General features: G+C 37.9%; 1 protein-coding gene across 1 annotated transcript; it reads right to left on the bottom strand.

Moving 5' to 3' along the window:
- Positions 1-362: 362 nt before the first annotated feature.
- On the bottom strand, positions 363-20,910 carry LOC132765616 (uncharacterized). The gene is made up of 8 exons (XM_060759892.2): positions 20,548-20,910; positions 15,289-15,320; positions 14,361-14,383; positions 13,460-13,534; positions 12,080-12,207; positions 5,309-5,444; positions 3,707-3,847; positions 363-1,877 (listed from the first exon to the last, which is right to left on the bottom strand). The coding sequence occupies exons 1-8, from the start codon at positions 20,609-20,611 to the stop codon at positions 1,730-1,732; spliced, it is 747 nt and encodes a 248-aa protein (XP_060615875.2). The 5' UTR covers positions 20,612-20,910; the 3' UTR covers positions 363-1,729.
- Between the last annotated feature and the right edge of the window lie 508 nt (positions 20,911-21,418).

The following is a 21,418-nucleotide window of genomic DNA, read 5'->3' on the forward strand; positions in this document are numbered from 1 at the left end:
TTATTCCCTGCAGAGCCCAGTTTAGTTCCAGACTATTTTTGCAATCACATTTTTCCCTATGAACCTGTGTGAGCTCTAAGTGGGGAGGCCCTTCTTTTGCTCCCACCTCCATTACACGCAGTTGGTGGGGGCGAGGGAGAGGGCCTTCTTGGTGGAGGCCCCCCAGCTCTGGAACTCTCTCCCTAGGGAGATTAGATTAGCGGCCACCACTTTTCATAAAAACCTGAAAATATGGTTGTTCTAATGTGCCTTTGATTAATCGGTTCACTAAATGAACTGGCCCATCTAGCCATAACTCTTTACTGTTAAAGAAAATAATACTTTCCATAGCAATCCTTAGGTATTTTCACACAGGAGTCAAATAATGATGACATGATGTTCATTTTATTAATAAACAATGACAGATTTGTTTCTTTCTGAAAACAGTTACTAAAAGAAACTGCTTTGTGTTGCTTTGTGGTAAAGTCAGAACTAAGGCCTCTCACATTGCCTCTATTCTAATGTTATACAGCTGGTTTGCTGAGGAGACTACTCATGATGCAGAACATAGTAGTACAGTGAAGAAGGCAGTCCCTTAAGATATTTGGGATGAAATACATGGAATTGTTTCCAATTGATAGCTGAAAAAAGAAACTAATCAAATGTTCAGAGTGTATCTGAAAGACAAAATCTTATACAAAGAAATTACTATTAACTAAGAGTACCTTTTTAGAATCCATAGTATTTACCGATTTAGCACCATTATATCACTTTTTGTTTTGATATCAAATATTTGGGTTAAAGATCCAAGGACTAAGATATTTCTAGAACTGGTTAATGGTACACTGTCCTTGTGATTTCTTCAGTGAGCATGTACTAAGTCATCTTGAAAGACTTCCAAACCAAAAATACCAAATAAAAGCCAAACAGTAGATCTGAGCTGGAAGAATGGATGTACAGGGATGGATGAATACCTTTCATTGTTCATATGGACAAATCAGCTTTAGATTACTTTAGTTTAAATATCACCAAAAATGCATCAGCAGCAGTGAGTGCCTTTAATATAGGTGCAAATTAGTCAGTAAAGAAGAATATACAGGAATGGATGATTAGCATATTGAATGGGTTGTCCCAAAATACATGGTGATCCCTTTAGACAAGCAATTGGTATTTCAAATGCTGCTTGAAATGAATTATTTGGGGATTCTTTTTTTTTGGGGGGGGGGGGGAAGAAAAATGGAGGAAAACAAAGAACATGCATAGTCTTTAATGATGCACTAGAAGTTAACATGAGATGAATCTCAGGGGGAAACATTACTTTACTCTTCCAGGAATCCAGGCTTTCCACAGTATTAGACTATTATACATCTGCATAAATAACACCTCTTGGTTTAGCTGAATCCATAATTAATCAATACACAATATTTTCTTTAGTCATGGATACTTACTAAATACGTTTGAACTGAGGACTATTATTTATGAAATATTCATGTGAGAAATCGATCAAAAGCAGCAAAATGCACATCATAAAAAGAATCCATACAACAAAATGGAATAGGACAGCTCAAACACTGGTGTTATTACTTGGCCAACCAACCTTGAGAACTTACTCAAACAATATGAGGGGAAACAAGAAGTGTAGGAGTAAGAGGTTACACCCTTAGAACCTTGCTCTCTAGTAAAGGCATGGAAAGAGCAGAAGATAATGAAAGGATTAATAAATGGACGCTGTTGAAAATTAAAGGAAAGACTAGTATGATCCCTGCAAGTCTGACATGAGAGAACACAGAATCTTTTCCTTCATCTTTGGGAAACGCACACTGAGTAACTTGCTCTCCAAAAGGCTCATAGGAGGAGTTGAAGGTGCTGGAACTTGGTCACTCACTAGGAGGTATCTCCTGAAAGAGAGGGGAAGAGAAATAAATGTTCAAATATTTTTGGGTAGTTCCATAACTTCCCAATTATTTTTGGCAAGTTCCAAAAATACAGTGGCAATGAGCCTGAAAAAGTGAAGGAATTAAAAAGAGCGACACAAAAATTAACTTTCAAATTTTAATGTTTCATTATATCAAATTGTATTATATTTGTCTACTAATGCCAAGGAGTTATTTCAATATGTTAAGCTTTGTTGTTATTGTAGTTTGTTATCAATAGGAATGATCTCCAGGAATTGAAGATTTGTGAGGATGAACTGAGGATGAGGACTTCATCCTCCAACAAAGTTGAAGGCAGTTAGTTTCCTGCATTATCTTAGCGCCATTGATTCCCACACACCAATGGTAATCAAGAATTACCAGTATTAGGAATTAATGAGTTTGAATACTCAGGTAAAGTTCTCTTTCACATTCCAATATAGCAGGAATTGTTTTTTACATTTTAATTTTAAATCTTTCTCTGAGGCAATATAATTTCATTTTCCTTCTCTATAGAAATCTCTGCTGGCATCCTCCCCACTCTCTCTCAGAAAAACAAAAGAATGGAAACCCAGAAAGAGAATTGAACTTTTCATGATATTTATTTTACAGTAGTAAAAACAAAAGAATGGAAACCCAGAATGGGAATTGAACTTTTCATGATATTTATTTTACAGTGGTAAATTTGCCAGGTCAGTACAAGTTTGACATGGTCCTATCTGTTTGCCATTGCATGCTGTGATGTTGGCCAAGGTGATGGGGTCTGCTGGAAAAAAGGGGTAGAGGGGTTATGGCAAATGACAGAAGACAGGTTCATGTTGCAGACTTAAAGCTCAGATCTTTGTTTCTGTTGGTTCTATCCTTTTTCTTAATATCATGGGAGAAGGTCAATATATTAGTAATATTACCGGACACTGCCAATATGGATATTATTTCTGATTTGTTAACTATATGCTGGAACCAGCTCAACTGTTCCTACAGGCCCTAACTTGGGGTGGGGGAAGTACAAATTCTGTGGCAAAATCTAGACTTTCTCCTGACTTTAGCTAATGTGGGGCAAGATCCTGTTACAGTGTCCTTGCCCCACATTACTGTGGATTAGCCCCAAGCAGTGCTTGGATACCATAGCGCTAATCTGCCTCCACAACAAACTAAGTGGTCAATATAGATGGGACCGTGGACATATCACAAGTATGAGGGTGACATCATGTGTCTGTAGTCCTCTTCTAGATTATTCTAGTTGTGATATGGTGTTGGACAAATTATCTAATCTACCTAGGTGGGCAACTGCACAATGATCTCTAGACTGTAGAATGGAGAACTGACATCATTAGGTGATTCTTGCCATGTAGTAGTTCTGTCAATCATCTGCCATAAGAGAGAGCTTCAAGGAATTTAAGGCCATTTTTGATAAACAACCCTAAACAAATATGGCAGGTGCTGCTAGTACACATTTCCAGATTTACACATTTTCTGAAAATAATATGATGTACCGGTAGTACAATACTTTTATATTAAAGTATCCAGCAAGTTATCATCTCAGTTCTGTTGCACAATGCTAATGTTTTTTCCCTAAAGCAAGCACATTTATTTAGAGTTTACTAAAGAGAGAAGAAGTTATAAACCTTTTTTTTAATCCTGAAAAACAAACAAAATGCATGGTGAAAATTAAAGTTATTTCTGTTTTTACAATAAACTATTACGGTGACTTCTGCAGCAGGAACAGTGACATGACATCCGCAAGGAAGTAAAGTTAATTATGAAGGTCACAGAGGCATGGTTGTATGAAGATGACTGTTAGGTTTTAATCATACCCTTTTTCTGGGATTGATTTTGTTGGTTGCAAATTCTTCTCAATAAGCAGGTTGCTCATTTTACGTTCCTTACTCAGCTTCATCTTAGGGCAATACAGCTTAATGCCCAGTTCTTGTGTGGCTGGTGTTCCCCAGGCCAGCCTAATGTAGCACAAAGAGGAATTGTTAAAAGAAAAATCAAAGCACTATTCATGAAGATTTATGGCACATTAATAAAACAGATGTTTGGATTTCAGGTGGCAGTCTGATGTGTGACTGACTGACTGACTGACTGACTATCTATCTATCTATCTATCTATCTATCTATCTATCTATCTTTCTGTCTGTCTGTCTGTCTGTCTGTCTGTCTGTCTATCTATCTATCTATCTATCTATCTATCTATCTATCTATCTATCTATCTATCTATCGCTGGACATAGGCCCCATAAGTGAAAGATGCTTCTATGTAAACAAGAGCTGGATCAGACATTGTGACTTTTCTGCCTAATAAGGTAATTGTACACAACAGTACCTCATTTTTAATTCTGATCAAAATTATGTCTCAACAAAAGTCCTTCGGTCAAGGTAACATTTTCAATAAATGACCTCCAATGTGACAGTTATGCCTCTGTATATCAGTTGTTTGGGAGCATTAAGGGGACAGTGCAGTTGCAGTCAGATTCTGCTGATAGGTTTCCCATGTACAACTGGTTGGCAACTGTGTGTACACAGTATTTGACTAAGTAGGACTTTGGTCTTGATCCAAAACATAGTTCTTCTTAGACTCTTACAAGTTTTGATGCATAATAAGCAGAGAGGTGATAGAACGGATAGTCTTGTTGGGCTTCAAAATTCAGGAATAAAAAATAAATCCAATACAGTCCAATACGCAATAACATAGGAAAAGGTAAGGTAGAATTAACAAAGCAAATTAATAAACGAAAGAGGAAAGTGATTTCGCATGGTATTATACTTTTTTGTGAGGAATATATTATTTATGAACATGCCCCTTTTACAATGAATAAAAGGCCCTTTGCTATACCGGGGAAAGAATATCCTGCGAACCGAAGGTCAGTTTTTAGTGATTCTAGAACAGTGGTTCTCAACCTGGGGTCCCCAGATGTTTTTGGCCTTCAACTCCCAGAAATCCTAACAGCTGGTAAACTGGCTGGGATTTCTGGGAGTTGTAGGCCAAAAACATCTGGGGACCCCAGGTTGAGAACCACTGTTCTAGAAGGACAGTTATACAATTCGTGTAAACAAGAAAGACAGAATTAGTCTATCTTCAAGACATTAGGAGGTGAAGTAGGCCAAATAAAACAGTTGATATTGCCAAAGACTGGTAAAGATAAAGCTCTAAACTGAAGTTTGAAAAAAAAAATGAAGAGGGGAAACAATCTAGTTGGTATCCTTCATCTTCACTGTATTTGATACAACTATGATCTCTAGTCTTCCATACCAATAATAATAATATAAATGAGTATAACTAGAGTATCTGATATGGTCCCTTATTAATTTCAGGGAAAATGAAATTTCATTTGCATGAATAACTTGAGAGTGTTTTAAAGCATAGTAGAACAAATACAATTTTTTACAATTAGGTAAAAAATATGTTTCATTTACCTGTATGGAAAATCTCTAGGGAGTTTAATTATAGTTTCCTCCATCACAGTATAAGGATGGCTGCGATTTTGTTTGTCGGGCGTCATCCAGGAAAACAAAGTTTCAGGAAGGCTTTCAGAAGGTTGCAGATACTGATCTAGTTAACCAAGGACCAAGAATGAACTCTTAAGGTATTTATTTTAATGTATTTACTGTATTTATATCTCACCCTTCTCACCTTGAAGAGGACTCAGAGCAGCCTTACAATAGGCAAAAACTAGATGCCATAAAAACATAGAACAGACATATAATAAAATAAACAGATACATTAAAACATAAGATTAAAAAGTTTTAAATGTTTTTATGATGTTGGCATTAAATGTATATAAATGTAGCAAATAAATAATAATAAATAAAAAGCATAAAAACATTAAAACCAATTATTAGCAAGAACCACATAATCTGAAATCAAAGTCAAGAGCCGTTCTAGTTCATGATTGCACATATTCTATCACCACTTATTGCAGAGATGACTAGGGCAATAGACACGATCGCTCCAGAACGTCCCCTCTCAAGTAGCCGAGCTAAACCAGCTCCTTGGTTCACCGAGGAGCTGGCAGCGTTGAAGCGAAAGAAGAGGGAACTAGAGAGCGTGTGGCGTTCGGATCCGAGCGAGCCAAATCAAACACGGTTTGTGTCCTTTTTAAGGGCATATGCCGCGGCAATAAAAGCCGCTAAGAAGACTTTCTTTGCGGCCACTATTGCGTCTGCAAAGAACCGTCCGGCTGAACTGTTCCGAGTTGTCAGAGGCCTGTTAAAACCCACCACTCAGGATGGGTGCCCTGATGACTCGGCAGCTCGCTGTGAAGCTTTTGCTCAGTTCTTTGCAGACAAAGTCGCTTTGATCCGCTCTGGACTGGATACCATATTAACGGCAGTCTCTGAGGATGTAACACGAGCATCTGCTTGTCCAGTTTTGATGGATTCATTTCAATTGGTTCAATCTGAGGATGTGGACAAGGTGCTTGGAGGAATGAGAGCTACCACATGCATCCTAGACCCCTGCCCATCCTGGCTTCTGAAGGAGGCCAGAGGGGGATTGGCCGAGTGGGTGAAGGTGGTGGTTAATGCATCCCTTCGGGAAGGCAAAATTCCAGCCAGCTTAAAGCAAGATGTGATAAAACCGCTGTTGAAAAAACCATCACTGGACCCCACTCAATTCGTCAACTATCGGCCTGTTTCCAATCTCCCCTTTTTGGGCAAAGTCATGGAACGTGTGGTGGCCTCACAACTCCAGGCATTCTTGGTAGACACGGATTATCTGGACCCGGCACAGTCTGGCTTTAGACCGGGGCATGGTACCGAGCAGCCTTGGTCGCCTTAGTGGATGATCTGCGTCGGGAGCTCGACAGGGGGAGTGTGTCCCTGTTGGTGCTGCTTGACCTCTCAGCGGCCTTCGATACCGTCGACCACAGTATCCTTCTGGGACGCCTCGCGGGGATGGGTCTTGGAGGTACTGTTCTGCAGTGGCTCCGCTCATTCCTCGAGGGTCGGTCTCAGAAGGTGTTACTGGGAGACTCCTGTTCAACCCCACAACCTTTGTCTTGTGGGGTTCCTCAGGGTTCAATACTGTCTCCCATGTTGTTTAACATCTACATGAAGCCGCTGGGCGAGATCATCCGGAGTTTCGGAATGCGATGTCATCTGTACGCAGATGATGTCCAACTCTGTCACTCCTTTCCACCTGCTACTAAGGAGGCTGTTGAGGTCCTGAACCGGTGCTTGGCCGCTGTGACGGTCTGGATGGGGGCGAACAAATTGAAATTGAATCCAGACAAGACAGAAGTACTCCTGGTTAGTCGCAAGGCCGAACAGGGTATAGGGTTACAGCCTGTGTTAGACGAGGTCGCACTCCCCCTGAAGACGCAGGTTCGCAGTTTGGGTGTGATCCTGGACTCATCGCTGAGCCTGGAACCCCAGGTTTCGGTGGTGACCAGGGGAGCATTCGCACAGTTAAAACTTGTGCGCCAACTGCGACCGTAATTGGGTCTGACTTGGCCACAGTAGTCCACGCTCTGGTTACATCCCGTCTTGACTACTGCAACGCTCTCTACGTGGGGTTGCCTTTGAAGACGGCTCGGAAGCTCCAATTAGTCCAACGGGCGGCAGCCATGATACTAACCGGAGCGGGGCGCAGGGAGCATACAACTCCTCTGCTGTACCAGCTCCACTGGCTGCCGATTTGCTACCGGGCCCAATTCAAAGTGCTGGCGCTGGCCTTTAAAGCCCTAAACGGTTCTGGCCCAACTTATCTATCCGAACGTATCTCGGCCTATCAGCCCACCAGGACCCTAAGATCTTCTGGGGAGGCCCTGCTCTCTATCCCGCCTGCTTCACAGGTGCGGCTGGCGGGAACAAGAGACAGGGCCTTTTCTGTGGTGGCCCCTCGGCTTTGGAATGCCCTCCCCATAGAGGTGAGATCAGCCCCTTCGCTGATGGTATTTCGAAAAAGGTTGAAGACATGGATGTTTAAACAAGCATTCGATTAATCTGGTGCAACGAAACTGATGAACAAGGATTGGTTAATCACAGACGACGAAATTGGATTGCGACTACAATTAAGAGATGCATTGGATTATTATTGGTGGCCCAATAATATTGTGTATTGTGTATGTGTTTTTATGCTTTTTAATGGAATATTGCTGCTTGTCGTTGTGTTGTAAACCGCGTTGAGTCGCCGATTTAGGCTGAGAAACGGCGGTATATAAGCACAGTAATAAATAAATAAATAAACAATACTATCCAAAGGCTTGGTCCCACAGCCCATGTCTTCAGTTTATTTCTAAAGGTTAGAGATGAGGGAGCTAATCTAATGTTGCTGGGGAGGAAGTTCCATAGCAGAGGGGCCACCACTGAGAAATCCCACCACTGAGAAGGCCCTGTCCTTCATCCCCACCAACCACACCTGTGAAGGAGGTGGGACCGAGAGCAGGGCCTCCCCAGAAGATCTTAACTTCCAATATGGTTCATAGAGGAAGATTCGTTCGGACAGATAAGCTGGGTTGATATTGTTATCTAAATTCTTAAGGAAACATCAGTAGGAGCAGAATCCTTATAATGGAATGTTTTTGCTCCATAAGACTTGGTGGCATCTATCGTGGTATCTTTTTAGTTCTAGATGAGGGCCTTTTTATTTTTGAAGTCTTTTCACATTTGTATATTATTAGTTATACTTAAATCTGCTCTTCATTTTATTGTGTGTGTTTTTATTATATTTACTGATTTTGTGGATTCATTTTATTGCTATGGCTTTTTTCTCTTAGTAGCATTTGAAACTGAACTTGTGAGGACAGTCATATACAGTTGGATCTTTGTATCCACAGATTCCTTATCTATGGGTTCAATATATTTTTAAAAAATTCAAAACCCAACCTTGATTTTGTCATTTTTAGATGAGCAATGTCTCATTTATTATGTCATTGTATATTATGGGACTTCAACATCCATAAATGTTGGCATCCACAAGAGGTCCTGGAACTAAACTGTGGCAGATACCCAAGGGCTCAGTGTAATCCCATTTATGCCCTATTGTTATTTGAGGTCTGCATTACTCAATCAGCCTTTGCAATTTGGAATGATTTGAGCAATGTTTGATTAGGAAAGGGGGAAATTTTGTTTAAGTCAATGAATTTAAATTCATGACGATTCAAACTCAATTCACTGTGTTATCTGACATGCAAATAAGCCTAAAGTTAGGGGTTCGGACTAAGCAATGGTGGCCTGAAATGGGTGAAAATTGATCTTTCCTAGTCCCAAGTTTCCTGAAGAAAAGATCTGCCATGAGAAAACAGACAGATTTGCAGACATATAACAGTATTGTTTTAATAGAAGATATAAACTGTGCTTCTGTGTGCTATCCAAAGCAATCTAAAAGAATTGTGATTATTACACTTTGTGCTTCTGAACAAATACTTGTCACTCTGTGACAAGTGTACTTGAATAGAAGCTACTTGTTAAGTCATTTAAAAAACATGGCCTATTTAACTTGAGTTACATGACGTGCTCCCAAAACTAGATTTGTCAGTATGGACACCTGGTCTCAATGTAAATATGACTGTAGTTATCTAAGGGAACTTACTTCTTCAGGTCTACATATAATTTAAATTTGCTTTCTTTCCTTTGCATGCAACATTTTGCATGGATCTGTAGCCTGGGTAGGACACCAGTGTGCTAACACAGAATAAGCAATAGTTAAGGGCAACATTACAAGTAGGTGCCAGGTGTATGCAGTGCTGCATGGGTAAGGTGCCCGCTAGGCATCTTATTCAAAATGAACATGTTGGTACAGAGTATGAGATCATGGATAAGAATGAGCTTGTCTTCAGGTAAAAAAAATATATTGGTGATAAACATTATGACTGCATATAGCCTTGAGGAGTGAAAGCTTTTTTACTTCTGTGATGCAAACTGACCTGGATTTTTCAGACATGTTATGAAGGCATGTCTTAAATATGAATAGCCTGTTGTTTTGCTCATTTTAAAATCCACGTTGTAGCTTGACTTTATGAATTATCACTCAACTTAAGTGTTGCTTGCATTCCATCTGTTCACATGAGCAAGCAGTATATACAGGTAAAACTTTAAAAACAAAATAGTTTACACATCTCTTTCATGACAGAATTTTGTAGTTGGCCCTCCATATCCATAGATTGTGCACCCACAGATTCAAGGGGAAATTGCCAAAGTACACACTTTTAGGCATATCCTTCTGTAGCTGGCTATCATTTCACAGATCCTCTGCTCTCTCTCCATTTTACTACATTATTGTATAATGAGATTTCAGCTTCCAAGGATTTGGGTATCAACAGTACCGGTAAATCCTGGAGCCTAACCCCAACTGAAAATCCAATATATTGCTATATAATGGAAAATAATTATTTTTATTTTTAAAATACTATAATACTGACTTTGCTTATATCGTTTGCCTATTGTGGCATGGAAAACATGCGTAACTGGCTCATTGTGATTGTGATTTATCTCTCACTGTATTTTGTACTGTTTTATTGTATTCTTATGTTTTATTTATTTTATTGCAATGTTTGTTTTGTGTTTTTGGTTTTATTCTGTTGTAATGCACTACTGGGCTTGGCCTCATGAAAGCTGCCCCACGTCCCCTTTGGGGAGATGGTGGCAGGGTATAAATAAAGATGATGATGATGATGATTATTTGCCACTACAACGCATTTCAGCTGTCATCAATGTCCCCTTTTCACGACCATACAATGGTAGGAACATTCCTAATGTTAATATTCAATTACACACCTTGAGACTTCAGGATTTTGTTAAAGTTCCTTCACAGCAGCCCTTCCAAGTCCTAATCTTTTTCTGATTTCTTGACTGTAGTCTACATTCCGATTAATGACTGAGCCAAGATATGGAAAACTTTGAACAATTTCAATGTATTCATAATGTACTTCAAAGTTATTGAAATCAATTGTTGCCATTATTTTTGTTTTCTTAATGTTCAGCTGTAAACATGCCTTCACATTTTCTTCCTTGCCTTTCTTCAGTAATCGTTCCAAGTCTTTGCTATTTTCTGCTAGTACAGTGGTATCAATTATATCTTAAATTGTTGGTAAAATTTTTAGCATCACTTTGTTGACAGTTTAGACATAGAGAAATTGGAACTGGTTTAAACAAGAGCAAAAAAGATGACATGGAAAACAACACATATGAGGAAAGGGTGAGGGAGCTGATCATGTTCAAGTTGGTGAAGTGAAGGCTAAGGGATGACATGATGGCACTCTTTAATTACTTGAAGGGCTTTTACAGAGGTGAGAGGTTACGTTTTCCACCTATTATATCCGAGGGCAGAACTAGATCTAATACTTTTAAGAAACAGAAGGAGCAGAGATCCCACTCAGAATGTTCCACAGTGGAGTTCCATTCTCTCCTTGATTTCCAGTTCATCAGAAAGAGAATACTGTGACCAGAGAAAGAGGGGGTGTAAGGCAGATTGTGTGAGGGCACAGATGAACACCCAACCAACCAGTGACATGTAAGCAACCTGTTTTTCACTGTTCCTCACATAATGGGTAACTGCAAAGCTTATTGTGAGAAAAGGGAATGGTTACAGAAACAAAGGTTGTAATACCTTATGGCTTTGCATTGACTGTAGCCCTAAGGTCATCATCATCATTAATTTTCTTACCCCCCCCCCCCTTACAGCAGAGTTCAACACAGTTATAACACATTACTGTAAAATAGATACCATAAAATACCTATATTAAAACACACTGCACGCACACACACATATACATATGCAGTCCAAAGATTAAAACACAATACTAATAGAATATAAAAGTTTAAAATTCATAGTTTAAATTTGATTGGGTTTAAGCAAAGAAATACCAACAAAAAAGTAAGAGAAGGATAAAAAATAAGCCAAGAGAAAGAAGACAAATCTCAAGATCTTAGCTATGAAGACGGAATTAGCAAAAACTAAAACTGTGAAGCTGCTTTGACAACAGACAAAAAACAAAGCTTGGAGGGCTTAAATATATGTGGTATAGGATGAGAAAGGGGTTTCCTACAAAAGTTACTCACCTCAGGACTTTCTGAATAGGATCTCTATGCAGGGGCAGAGCCTACTGTGTGGAGCAAAGGGATTACATCGAAGAAGGTGGGTTTTGCTCAAACTGTTATACTATGCTGGGCTTAATTCACTGGTCATTTCTGATACCCAATGCTTAACATTTGAGAAAAGTATGATAAGAAAATCAATGGTATTACATTGTTGTGAGTTGGTAGGTGTGAAACAACGGTTCTTTGAGCACGGCCTTTTGTTAAGCTCTAGCAGTATGCGTCGCTCCTCTGCTTGCCAGATTCGTTCGTTTTGCCTCTTTTTCCAAGTCACCGCTCTATAAAAAGGACAACATGAAATGTTGGTATGAATTTAATTGGCAGTTTTCAAAGTGGTATTAATGCCTAGTTTTGTGACTGCAGTTCTACAGGCGAACCAGAAGAGTATAGATTAATATCTGTAGAGATTATTTTTTAGCTCGACAGTTTGTTATTTTGCAAAACCAAGTCTTTTGACTGGACAGCCTTCAACAAGTGGAACCCTGTGATGTTCAGAACAGTAGCTGAACTAGTGTTAATTACTGCTAAACTTTAAAATGCAAGAGTGCTTCAGTTATTATTTCATCTGTTGATATTTCTAGGCTGTTGGATTATGATATATTTTCATGCATAAGTCAAGGGAACATTTGGAGGATATAATAATGGACTCGTGGTTAAGTAGAGGGTCATTCTGTGAAGATAGGAAAGCACCAATGCTGTCTCAGGAGGCCAGCTGCCACCACTTTCCTCCCTAGGTGTTCAAAAGGACCAGAAGCGGCACTATGATAAAGAGGATAGGGGCTATCAGTGCATTTTTCCTTGCCTTTAAACACTACTCAGGTTATTTTTGCTAAGAATTAAGGTACATTACCCACAGTAATCTATGGATTAGTCAGCCCAGGTTTTTTGGGTTGATCTATTGACTTAAACATCTAGGCTTCAACATTATATCGGGTAGGTAGGTTTCAGTTGGATATCGTGTTTTCTGCTTCTTAATTAGTATTTAGTATTATAGAGGGCTGAGATCCTGTGGAGTTCTGCTAATGCAGAGGTCCAGGTGCCCAAGAGGGAGGATAAAGGTAACTGTTCTGGTGGCAGTATGAAGGAACCTTCCCAGAACCACCACATAGTCAATCAGTAGTCATTGGGACAGGATGATCATTTTAAGAACTGCCTACTGAGCATAGTTGAAACGAATATTCTGTAAGGGAATACCAAATGCATGGGGAAAAGGGATCCACATGGATTTGAAACATGCTTCATGGGCATTAGAATAGCTGCATGGAATTGAACTATGCTATGTGAACAGATGTTGCATCGGCCAGAAATTCACTCCTGAAAAATAGACATGTACTTTTGTATGCTTAACAGGAAATTAACTCCATCAGTAATAATTATATCTGGTGTCACTCACTTTGTCCTTGATCCTGTGTCTTTTGCCCTATCCACTGCAAGATTATGTCCCCAAGTTCTTTTCCCATAATTTAAATAGAATCACACTGAGTATACCTTCAAACAGAAAAGCAGGTTACAAAATTTAAAAGTAACTACCTTATAATATCTTTTTCACGAGACAGTTCATAATGTTCCTTTTCCTCTTGCTTGGTCTTCTTTCTTGAAGGGGGTCTATGAATTTTAAAAAATCTGATTTTAACTAAATTCAGTGTTTTATGTAATAACAAAAATAACTGACATCTGAAGGATTTCTATTCATGTAGTGGTTTTATAGTAACAACCTAAAATATTATGCACTTTGTCACTCAACTTTTTTGGAATAACATTCTCTTGATTAAAGATTATACAATAATAATAATAATAATAATAAAGCAGCAACAACATCTATATCTATAGGGACTTTGTAGATAGCCCCTTTTTTCTAAAGATTTTCAAAACTACTCAGTGTGTCTAGAAAATGTCCAAGGACATCTTCCAGTAAATCTCAAGGTACACAGACTTTAGCAACACCAATTTCACCCATATTTGTATCATGTATCAGTGAAGGGTCCCATTTTCAGCAGCACCTATGTAATAGTTGAAAGCAAAACACATGGGAAAAAATGAGGATATTCGTCACACTGTATATATAGCAGGCCAATTTCCAACAAATTGCAGTGAGACTGGCCACTGGCCCACAAATGTAGGAGAGGAAAGACAAAGATAATAAAAAGTGTAGATATCAGTTTGAAAAAATCATATACGTAGTATTGTCCCCTTATCTGCAAGGGATATGTCCCTGAACTTATTTTGGAAACAGAAGATTGTGGATAATATGACACTCTATAGAAATTAATGATTTCCACCACATGCTGTTGTTGTTTTGCTATATTTGTTTATATCCCACCCCCGTCCCCCCAGGATTGGGATCCAAAGCAGCTAACAATTTAAAAAACAATATAGTTAAAAACAAAAGGTACTGCATCTAGGATTAACTAGGTTTTCCAGGGTGACATACCTTTTTTCATAAGGTAAGAAATCCTAAAAGGGAGGGAAACACTTCATGAATGAAAGATTGTAAAACAATAAGTATGCTTACTGCTTGTTTACATGAAGAAAGTAGGTGTTCATTACTTATACTGAAAACTTTCTGAGAAATTATTTTCTGCTCCTTAGAAAAGATTACAATAGGTCTTCAAAAAATCTCCACACTTTTATATTTTAGTTGGAAAGGGTGAGGGTGGAAGAAGTAATAATTGGTCATGTCTAAGAGTGTCCTGTGACTAGTTTGTTGGGCAAGCTATCTGACCTTGCAGTTATTCACCAAAGTTATCATGCTTTGGTGAATATAGCTGCAAAACTTATGAATTGCACCTAAGAACAGTGTTGTGCCATATGCTTTTGTGGGCAGAAGGTGTGCCGGGAACACAAATTCATCTCCACATGTGCACTCAATATGAGGATAAAATTCTATCTTGTAGAGTCATCTATGAGTGGTTTGAAATGTTCAAAAATTGTCATACTAGTAAAGGTCAACACTTAAAACCAGAGGAATTCCAGACAAGAAACAATCAGGGCCAGCTAATCCCCTCCCAACAAAGAATTCCCCCAGGCAGCAAGAAGGCACACCTTGAAACTGCTAGGCCATTAAATGCTAACTAAGGTGGCCAATTGAAACATTCACACCTATCTCGAACAAACAAGAATTCTTTCTCCCACCCTGGAAATTCCACAGATATATAAACCCCATTTTCCTAGTTTCCAACAGACCTCACAACATCTGAGAATGCCTGCCATAGATGCAGGTGAAACAACAGGAAAGAATGCTTCTGGAACATGGCCATACAGCCCGGAAAACTCACAACAACCCATTGTATCCAAGACTCTTTGAAATGTATCATCAATTCTATTTTGAATATGAAGGCAAAAACATAAATATATCATACCTTAGTTCCAAGAGGAGGGCATATTTTTTGACCTGGTGTAGAAAAAAGGGGGCGGGACAAGAAATAAAATTATATATACTTTATTGTCTTAAGCTATATCTAAATAAACATCTGGTTCAAGAATTTCATTAGTTATCTAGTTTTCTTCAGCTAGATAATGCCTTTTTTTGAAGCCCCTTTGACTTTAGAGGAAATGTGATTGTGGGGAAGGTGGGCATGCCTAAGGTTTATTTTGTGTTGTTTCTTTATTACACAAGAAAATATTTTAATATTTCTGAGATTAATGTTATTTTAATATGCTGCACATAAATAGATTTAAAAAGCTCATATGGACTCTATCTGAAAAAGAAACCAGATAACATTTAATAAAAAGAACCCATGTGGAATCATATATTTTCTTGAGGCCAATTGTGACATTAAATCGCAAAGAGTTTACAAAATTATGAGGAATTGATATCATACATCTTCAAGTTTTAACAAGAAAATATCAAACAATAATTTGTGATAACTGTTAATGTTGTAGCAAACATAAGACTGATTTACATAAAATTGCATATCTAATTTTGCTCAGTGGAGTCTGAGTATTCTAAAATAGTATGGGGCGAGGTGTTATATGTTTCTGTAGTGAATAGTGTCATATTACAATGACAATCTGGATCTGTATAAATTATTTTTACTCTACAAACAAGCAATGAGAGCATGAATAGCACCTGTTAATATAGCATATAGCTAGTGAAATGACTGAGCAATCCCTACAATTCTAAAGGAGCTGAAAATGATTCAATTGCACAGTAACAATTAATAGGCAAACAAACACAAGAAAGTAAACAAAAAAGAATATATATTTATGGGTTTATTTTTAAACATTTTCCTTCCTTTTTCCAAAATTCTCCTTGCCAGAAATCAAATGGAAGAGAATGTATTACAGAAGTGCAGAATAATAAGGCATCAGATTCAACTTAATAACTCTAAATCCCAGTACACAGGCACAGTAATTCTCTTTTTAGACTATAGCAGAAATTCTTTGTTTCCACACAAGACTGAAAATCTAAATCCATCCATTGACTATAGTGACTTGTGGCCCTCCATATGGTGCTGGATTCAAACCCCTACCGCACAATATTAGGTGAGGAATGATAGGAGTTTCAGTACAACAGCATGAAGATGGCCACACATTGTCTACTCCTTGGGCTGTATCTTCACATTTCTGTAGTTCACTTCCAGCTCCATCTGTACAATTACTAGCTGTTTAGAATACCAGTTATCAAAATTATATTCCACATGATCTCTTGGATTTCGTTCATAAGGAAATCTTGTCACTACAGATTTTATATATCTTTATAAGATTCATCCAAACACCACAATGGTAAAGGCATCTGAAGAAAAGTATTCAGCTCACAAAACAAATTGGCTTCATGATACAATACTACAAAAACATATATTCTATTTTTTAAATCACAAAATAAAGTATTCTTGGTAAAATTGCCAAGAGATAATCTTCAATTATAATTAATATTGAAAACTTGGTCTGTCAAAATGCTAAATGAATTTGCAATGGTCACAAAATGATAGCATGGTTTTAGACCCATCATTTTAGAAAAGGAATAAATTAAAATCCATCATGGCACTACCTTTCCATAGTAGTGGGATTGTGTTTTGGCGAGACAAGAGGCTATGCTACTAGTAGCAGGACTGCTGATGGAGTTTCCCACATCAGGCATTTGCTGAGGAGCCAGATAAAATGTGCCAAAAAACCACTGGGAAGCATCAGTGGTAGAGGATGACATTGGTAGATGTCTCAGAGACAATGGCAGTGGTATCATAGCTAATACTTTTTAGTACTGTACTACTTCTAAACTCTTTACCTAAAAGCCTACCATGAAACAATCTAGAATGAAACAAGAAATAGAGCCTGAAGATGACACTTCCAACTCAGTTGAGTGATACACATCTAAGGAATGTATGAAGTGTCCTTTAAGGGATATTTACTTTTGAAATAATGTACTAAGACTTGTATGATGCAAAGGTTTGTTAATTGTAGGGATGTTTTAAATTAAAAAAATATTTAAGAGTAAAAAAAGGAATATCTTGTTTGTAAAAAAAAAGAAACTCAGAAGGCTTATGGGCTGAGAATGGCGGTTAATAAGTGCATCAAATAAATAAATAAATAAATAAGGCACCTGGTGAAGAATAGAGGACTAATAAGAGGCGCACTGTGGCTAATAATGCAACCGGACTCAAGCCAAAAGAATGGTCAGCCATTGACATGATCAGAGGTGAAAGGAAAGTCTGAAGCTGCACAATACATAGTACAGAACATGGAATATGAGACACATCAATCACGGAAAGTTAGACATTGCAAAACAAGAAATGAATAGTGTAAATATTGTGATACTTCTTCTAAAACCAAAAGAGGACTGATTTGAAATATGATGCTGGAGGATTGAAGTCCATGGTATTGCAGATATAATGGACTGCCAAAACAAGGCTAATAAGTGGCAGGACTGCTGATGGAGTGGCAGGACTGCTGATGGAGCCAAATAAAGCCTAAATTCTCCCTATATGTGAAGGTGACTAAACTGATATTGTTGGACTTTGACTCACTAGAAATAAAATGCCTGGTAAGATAGAAAGGACGGCTACATCCCTCAATTAAGGAAGCCATTGCCTGACTCTGCTGGACCTGAGCAGAGTTGTTGATGGCAGGAGACCTGGAGGTTGGTCATTCATAGGGTCACCATAAGTCAAAGTAGAATTGACAGTGGTCAACAACAACAAATTTAAAACTTTATCTTGGTTTGAAGTACACTTGATTTGATTTACCTGCTCAGCTTAAGGAGGATGTTATCATGCTGGTGGAGACAAGCCTCTTTTTAAATAATTTCATATCATTAAACATGATGCACTTTATGTTACATCACAATGGCAAACTTGGTGTCATTACAGTGTAATATTAATGTATGTTATTATCTCCCTTTTGCTTCCAAGAGGAAGGATGGGGTACACATGTTTTAAAAGGGACAAGCAGAAAGAATAATAATAATAAGCCATCCATTATCTGGAGGTTATAGAATAGGGTGATAGTACATATTTCACCCTTTACTGAATGCTCAATTTAATGGGGGAAGGGTAGAAGAAGAAACTGAAGTATTTAATGCACAAACTAGACGTGAATGGGGTTCTTTAGAGATAAAAATGCTCTTTTCAAAATTTTTGTCCTCAAAAAGAAATTTTATGTTGAGGTACACAGTTCAGGTAACTGTTCAAGCTCAAATTGGAAAAAGCAGTAGTATTATTAAGGAATGCAAAAATATTCTCAAATGTTCTTGCTTTCTAAGGGAGAAAAGGGTATTGAGAAAAAAAATGTCAAGTGCCAGAAGATTTTTTTTGTTAATATTTAACAAAACAGTCCAAAATGTATAAAATATTGAAAAATAAATAAAAGCTTGAGTAATTTTGTCCAACAGGTAGAAAATATCCTGTAATTTTGTTCTTTCATACAATAAGAATGTGAGTGAAGATTTAAACCTAGTGTTGCTAGACCTTGTTCTGAAAATATATCTTCATGTGCAGTTTCTCAAAGACCATTCCATATTTTGGAAAAAGAGAGAAGAGAAATAGCAAAAATGTGACTAATATAACTAATAAATGCAGGTTCTGACCAAGAAAAGTGAATTTAAGTCATATTGGTAAGATAGCCTAAAACATGGTTATCTAATCTTTTGGCTACCTTTGGCCACACTGGAAGAACAAGAATTGTCTTGGGCCACATATAAAATACAGTAACATTAACAATAGCAGATGGGAAAATACAAACAAAAAAACCATGCGTAATTTTCATGATATCTGCCACACACACATATAAGCAAAAAATGCCCTCACATAGTAATCCTGTTCAGAGGGTCTTTTAAATTTGTTTAGCAGATCTTCTGGCTGTACTACTGGCAATTGTAATGTGAATTATAGATAATGCTCCTACATTTGTGGATGTAACATACTCGATTGTTCCATTCCATTCTCATTTACATCTGTTATGCCACATACCTGCAGTGTGACAGCACACATCTGAGCCACAGCAAACAAGGAGAACTAGCAAAATTATTTCTGTCCATGTTAGTTATCTGTCTCACATATATTCTCCTTTCACTGCACAACCATATATTTTTCTCTCCTCTCCCCATTTCCTTGACATGCCACCTGATAAAATGTCTGATAAAATTGTCATGATGAACTCACTTCACTATTCTAATGACTTTTAGTAGATGCCAATAAAGGTAGTAGAAGCTGAAATGGTGCAGTGTTTTGAGTTTTGGACTAGGATTTGAATCTCCATTCAGGCATGGAAAACCATTGGGTGCTTTTGAGCAAGTCCCATTGTAATCTGCCCTGAGTCCCCTGAGGAGTGAGAAGGGTGGGATATAAATAAATAAATTAGAGAAAAGCAATTACAAACCTCTCAATGACTATGACAGCATCACCATTAGTGAGAGTTGACTTGAAGATATATAACAACAGTAAATGTAGCATCCTATAGTTACTTTTTTAATAGTCCCAGATTCTTAGAATAAGTTTTTAAATTCTACAGAGAAAACAATGTCTTGGGGAAGAGAGGAGAATTACATTTAACAGTATTCAAAAGTAACATTTTCATATAATTCTCTTTTCCAAGACAGTGCAGCCTGTGCTCCACCTACTGGTTAATTAAAGTAACTATACAGCAAATATTTTTTTCTACGCCTGAAAGAACTGATGTAAATACATCATGTAATGTAATTATATTAATTGATAGATTCCATTCCATAGAGGCAGCATCCCCACAGTTCTAGATTACAACACAGTCATGCAGTGCTCCTAAAGACAATCACTACTGGTTCCTTTACAGGGGGAATGGCCAGCATCTGCAGTGGGTAGACCAGTGGCATGCAGCCTGCTGCCTCTCCTAATCAACAGGCATATTCTGATTGATGGAAGTGCTTGCCAAATACACTTAAATCCAATACATGCCTAAAAGTAGCCATCATTATCTATACATAGAGCCCAGGGTAGGTGGTGAAAAGAACCAATGTATTGCATGATTTGCCTAAACTATAGATATGGCTATCCTTAAAATATACAAGAGAATGAAGAAATTATCTTCATTTCCTACTAATGACAGTTATTTTATTCATCTTATTATTTTTGAGATAAATCTACATATGTCCTGCTACCGCCTTTTTCCTTGAAGAAAAGTTCATCTAATGTCAGAAAACCCAATCTTACCAATAGAAATAACTGACTGGGATGGTCGAGTGTAGGGAACATATTTGACATCTCTTGACCTCATGGCACTCTAGACAAAAGAAAAAGGAAGTTATTCTCCTGCAACAAACTTCACGCAACTCAAGCCACCAATGTAGTGGACACATCCTGTAGCCTTCCACCTATCCTCCAAACTACTCTGAGGGATGGGGGAATCTATGGAACAAATGTGGGGCATGGGGGATGCTGGAGAAAAGAGAGGAAGTGGGTATTAACTGTGTGATATCAAATCTAATCACTGAATGCAACCACTGAATGTATAATCCACCCCACATGCAAGTCTTTTTATTTCCTTTTAGGGATTATGTACTCGCAGTAGCATGTCTGAATTGGATCTCATTATACAGGCAGCCCCCGAGTTACAAACATGATAGGTTCTGTAGGTTTGTTCTTAAATTGAATTTTATGTAAGTCTAAACAGGTACACTTTTTAAGTGTAACTCTAGCTTTGGATAGCACACAGAAGGATTAACACCTCTGTTTTGGATTTGCTTTGGATAACGCAGAGGTTAACACCTCTGTGGTGTTTGTTTTGCTGTCTGTGCTCCTGTTCAGAAGATTTCATCTCACTTTCTATACCTGTGATAATTGGATTTTCAAAAATTTAGCTTGCTGTGAAAATAAGGATTGGTGATAAAGCTTCAGTTGAAATACATTTTCTCCACAGAACTGCATTTCCCTTTCTAGAGGTAGATTTCTCTCACTTGTTGTCTCACCCCCATTCCTAACTATGAGTTTTTTGTAAGTCAAATGTTTGTAACTAGGGGACTGCCTGTATACCCCTTGTAGTCAGGATGTGGAAACTTTCCAAACCTGGATTTCAAACAAAAGT

The sequence above is a fragment of the Anolis sagrei genome, chromosome 2, assembly GCF_037176765.1.
Source record: "Anolis sagrei isolate rAnoSag1 chromosome 2, rAnoSag1.mat, whole genome shotgun sequence".
NCBI classification, from domain to species: Eukaryota; Metazoa; Chordata; class Lepidosauria; order Squamata; family Dactyloidae; genus Anolis; species Anolis sagrei.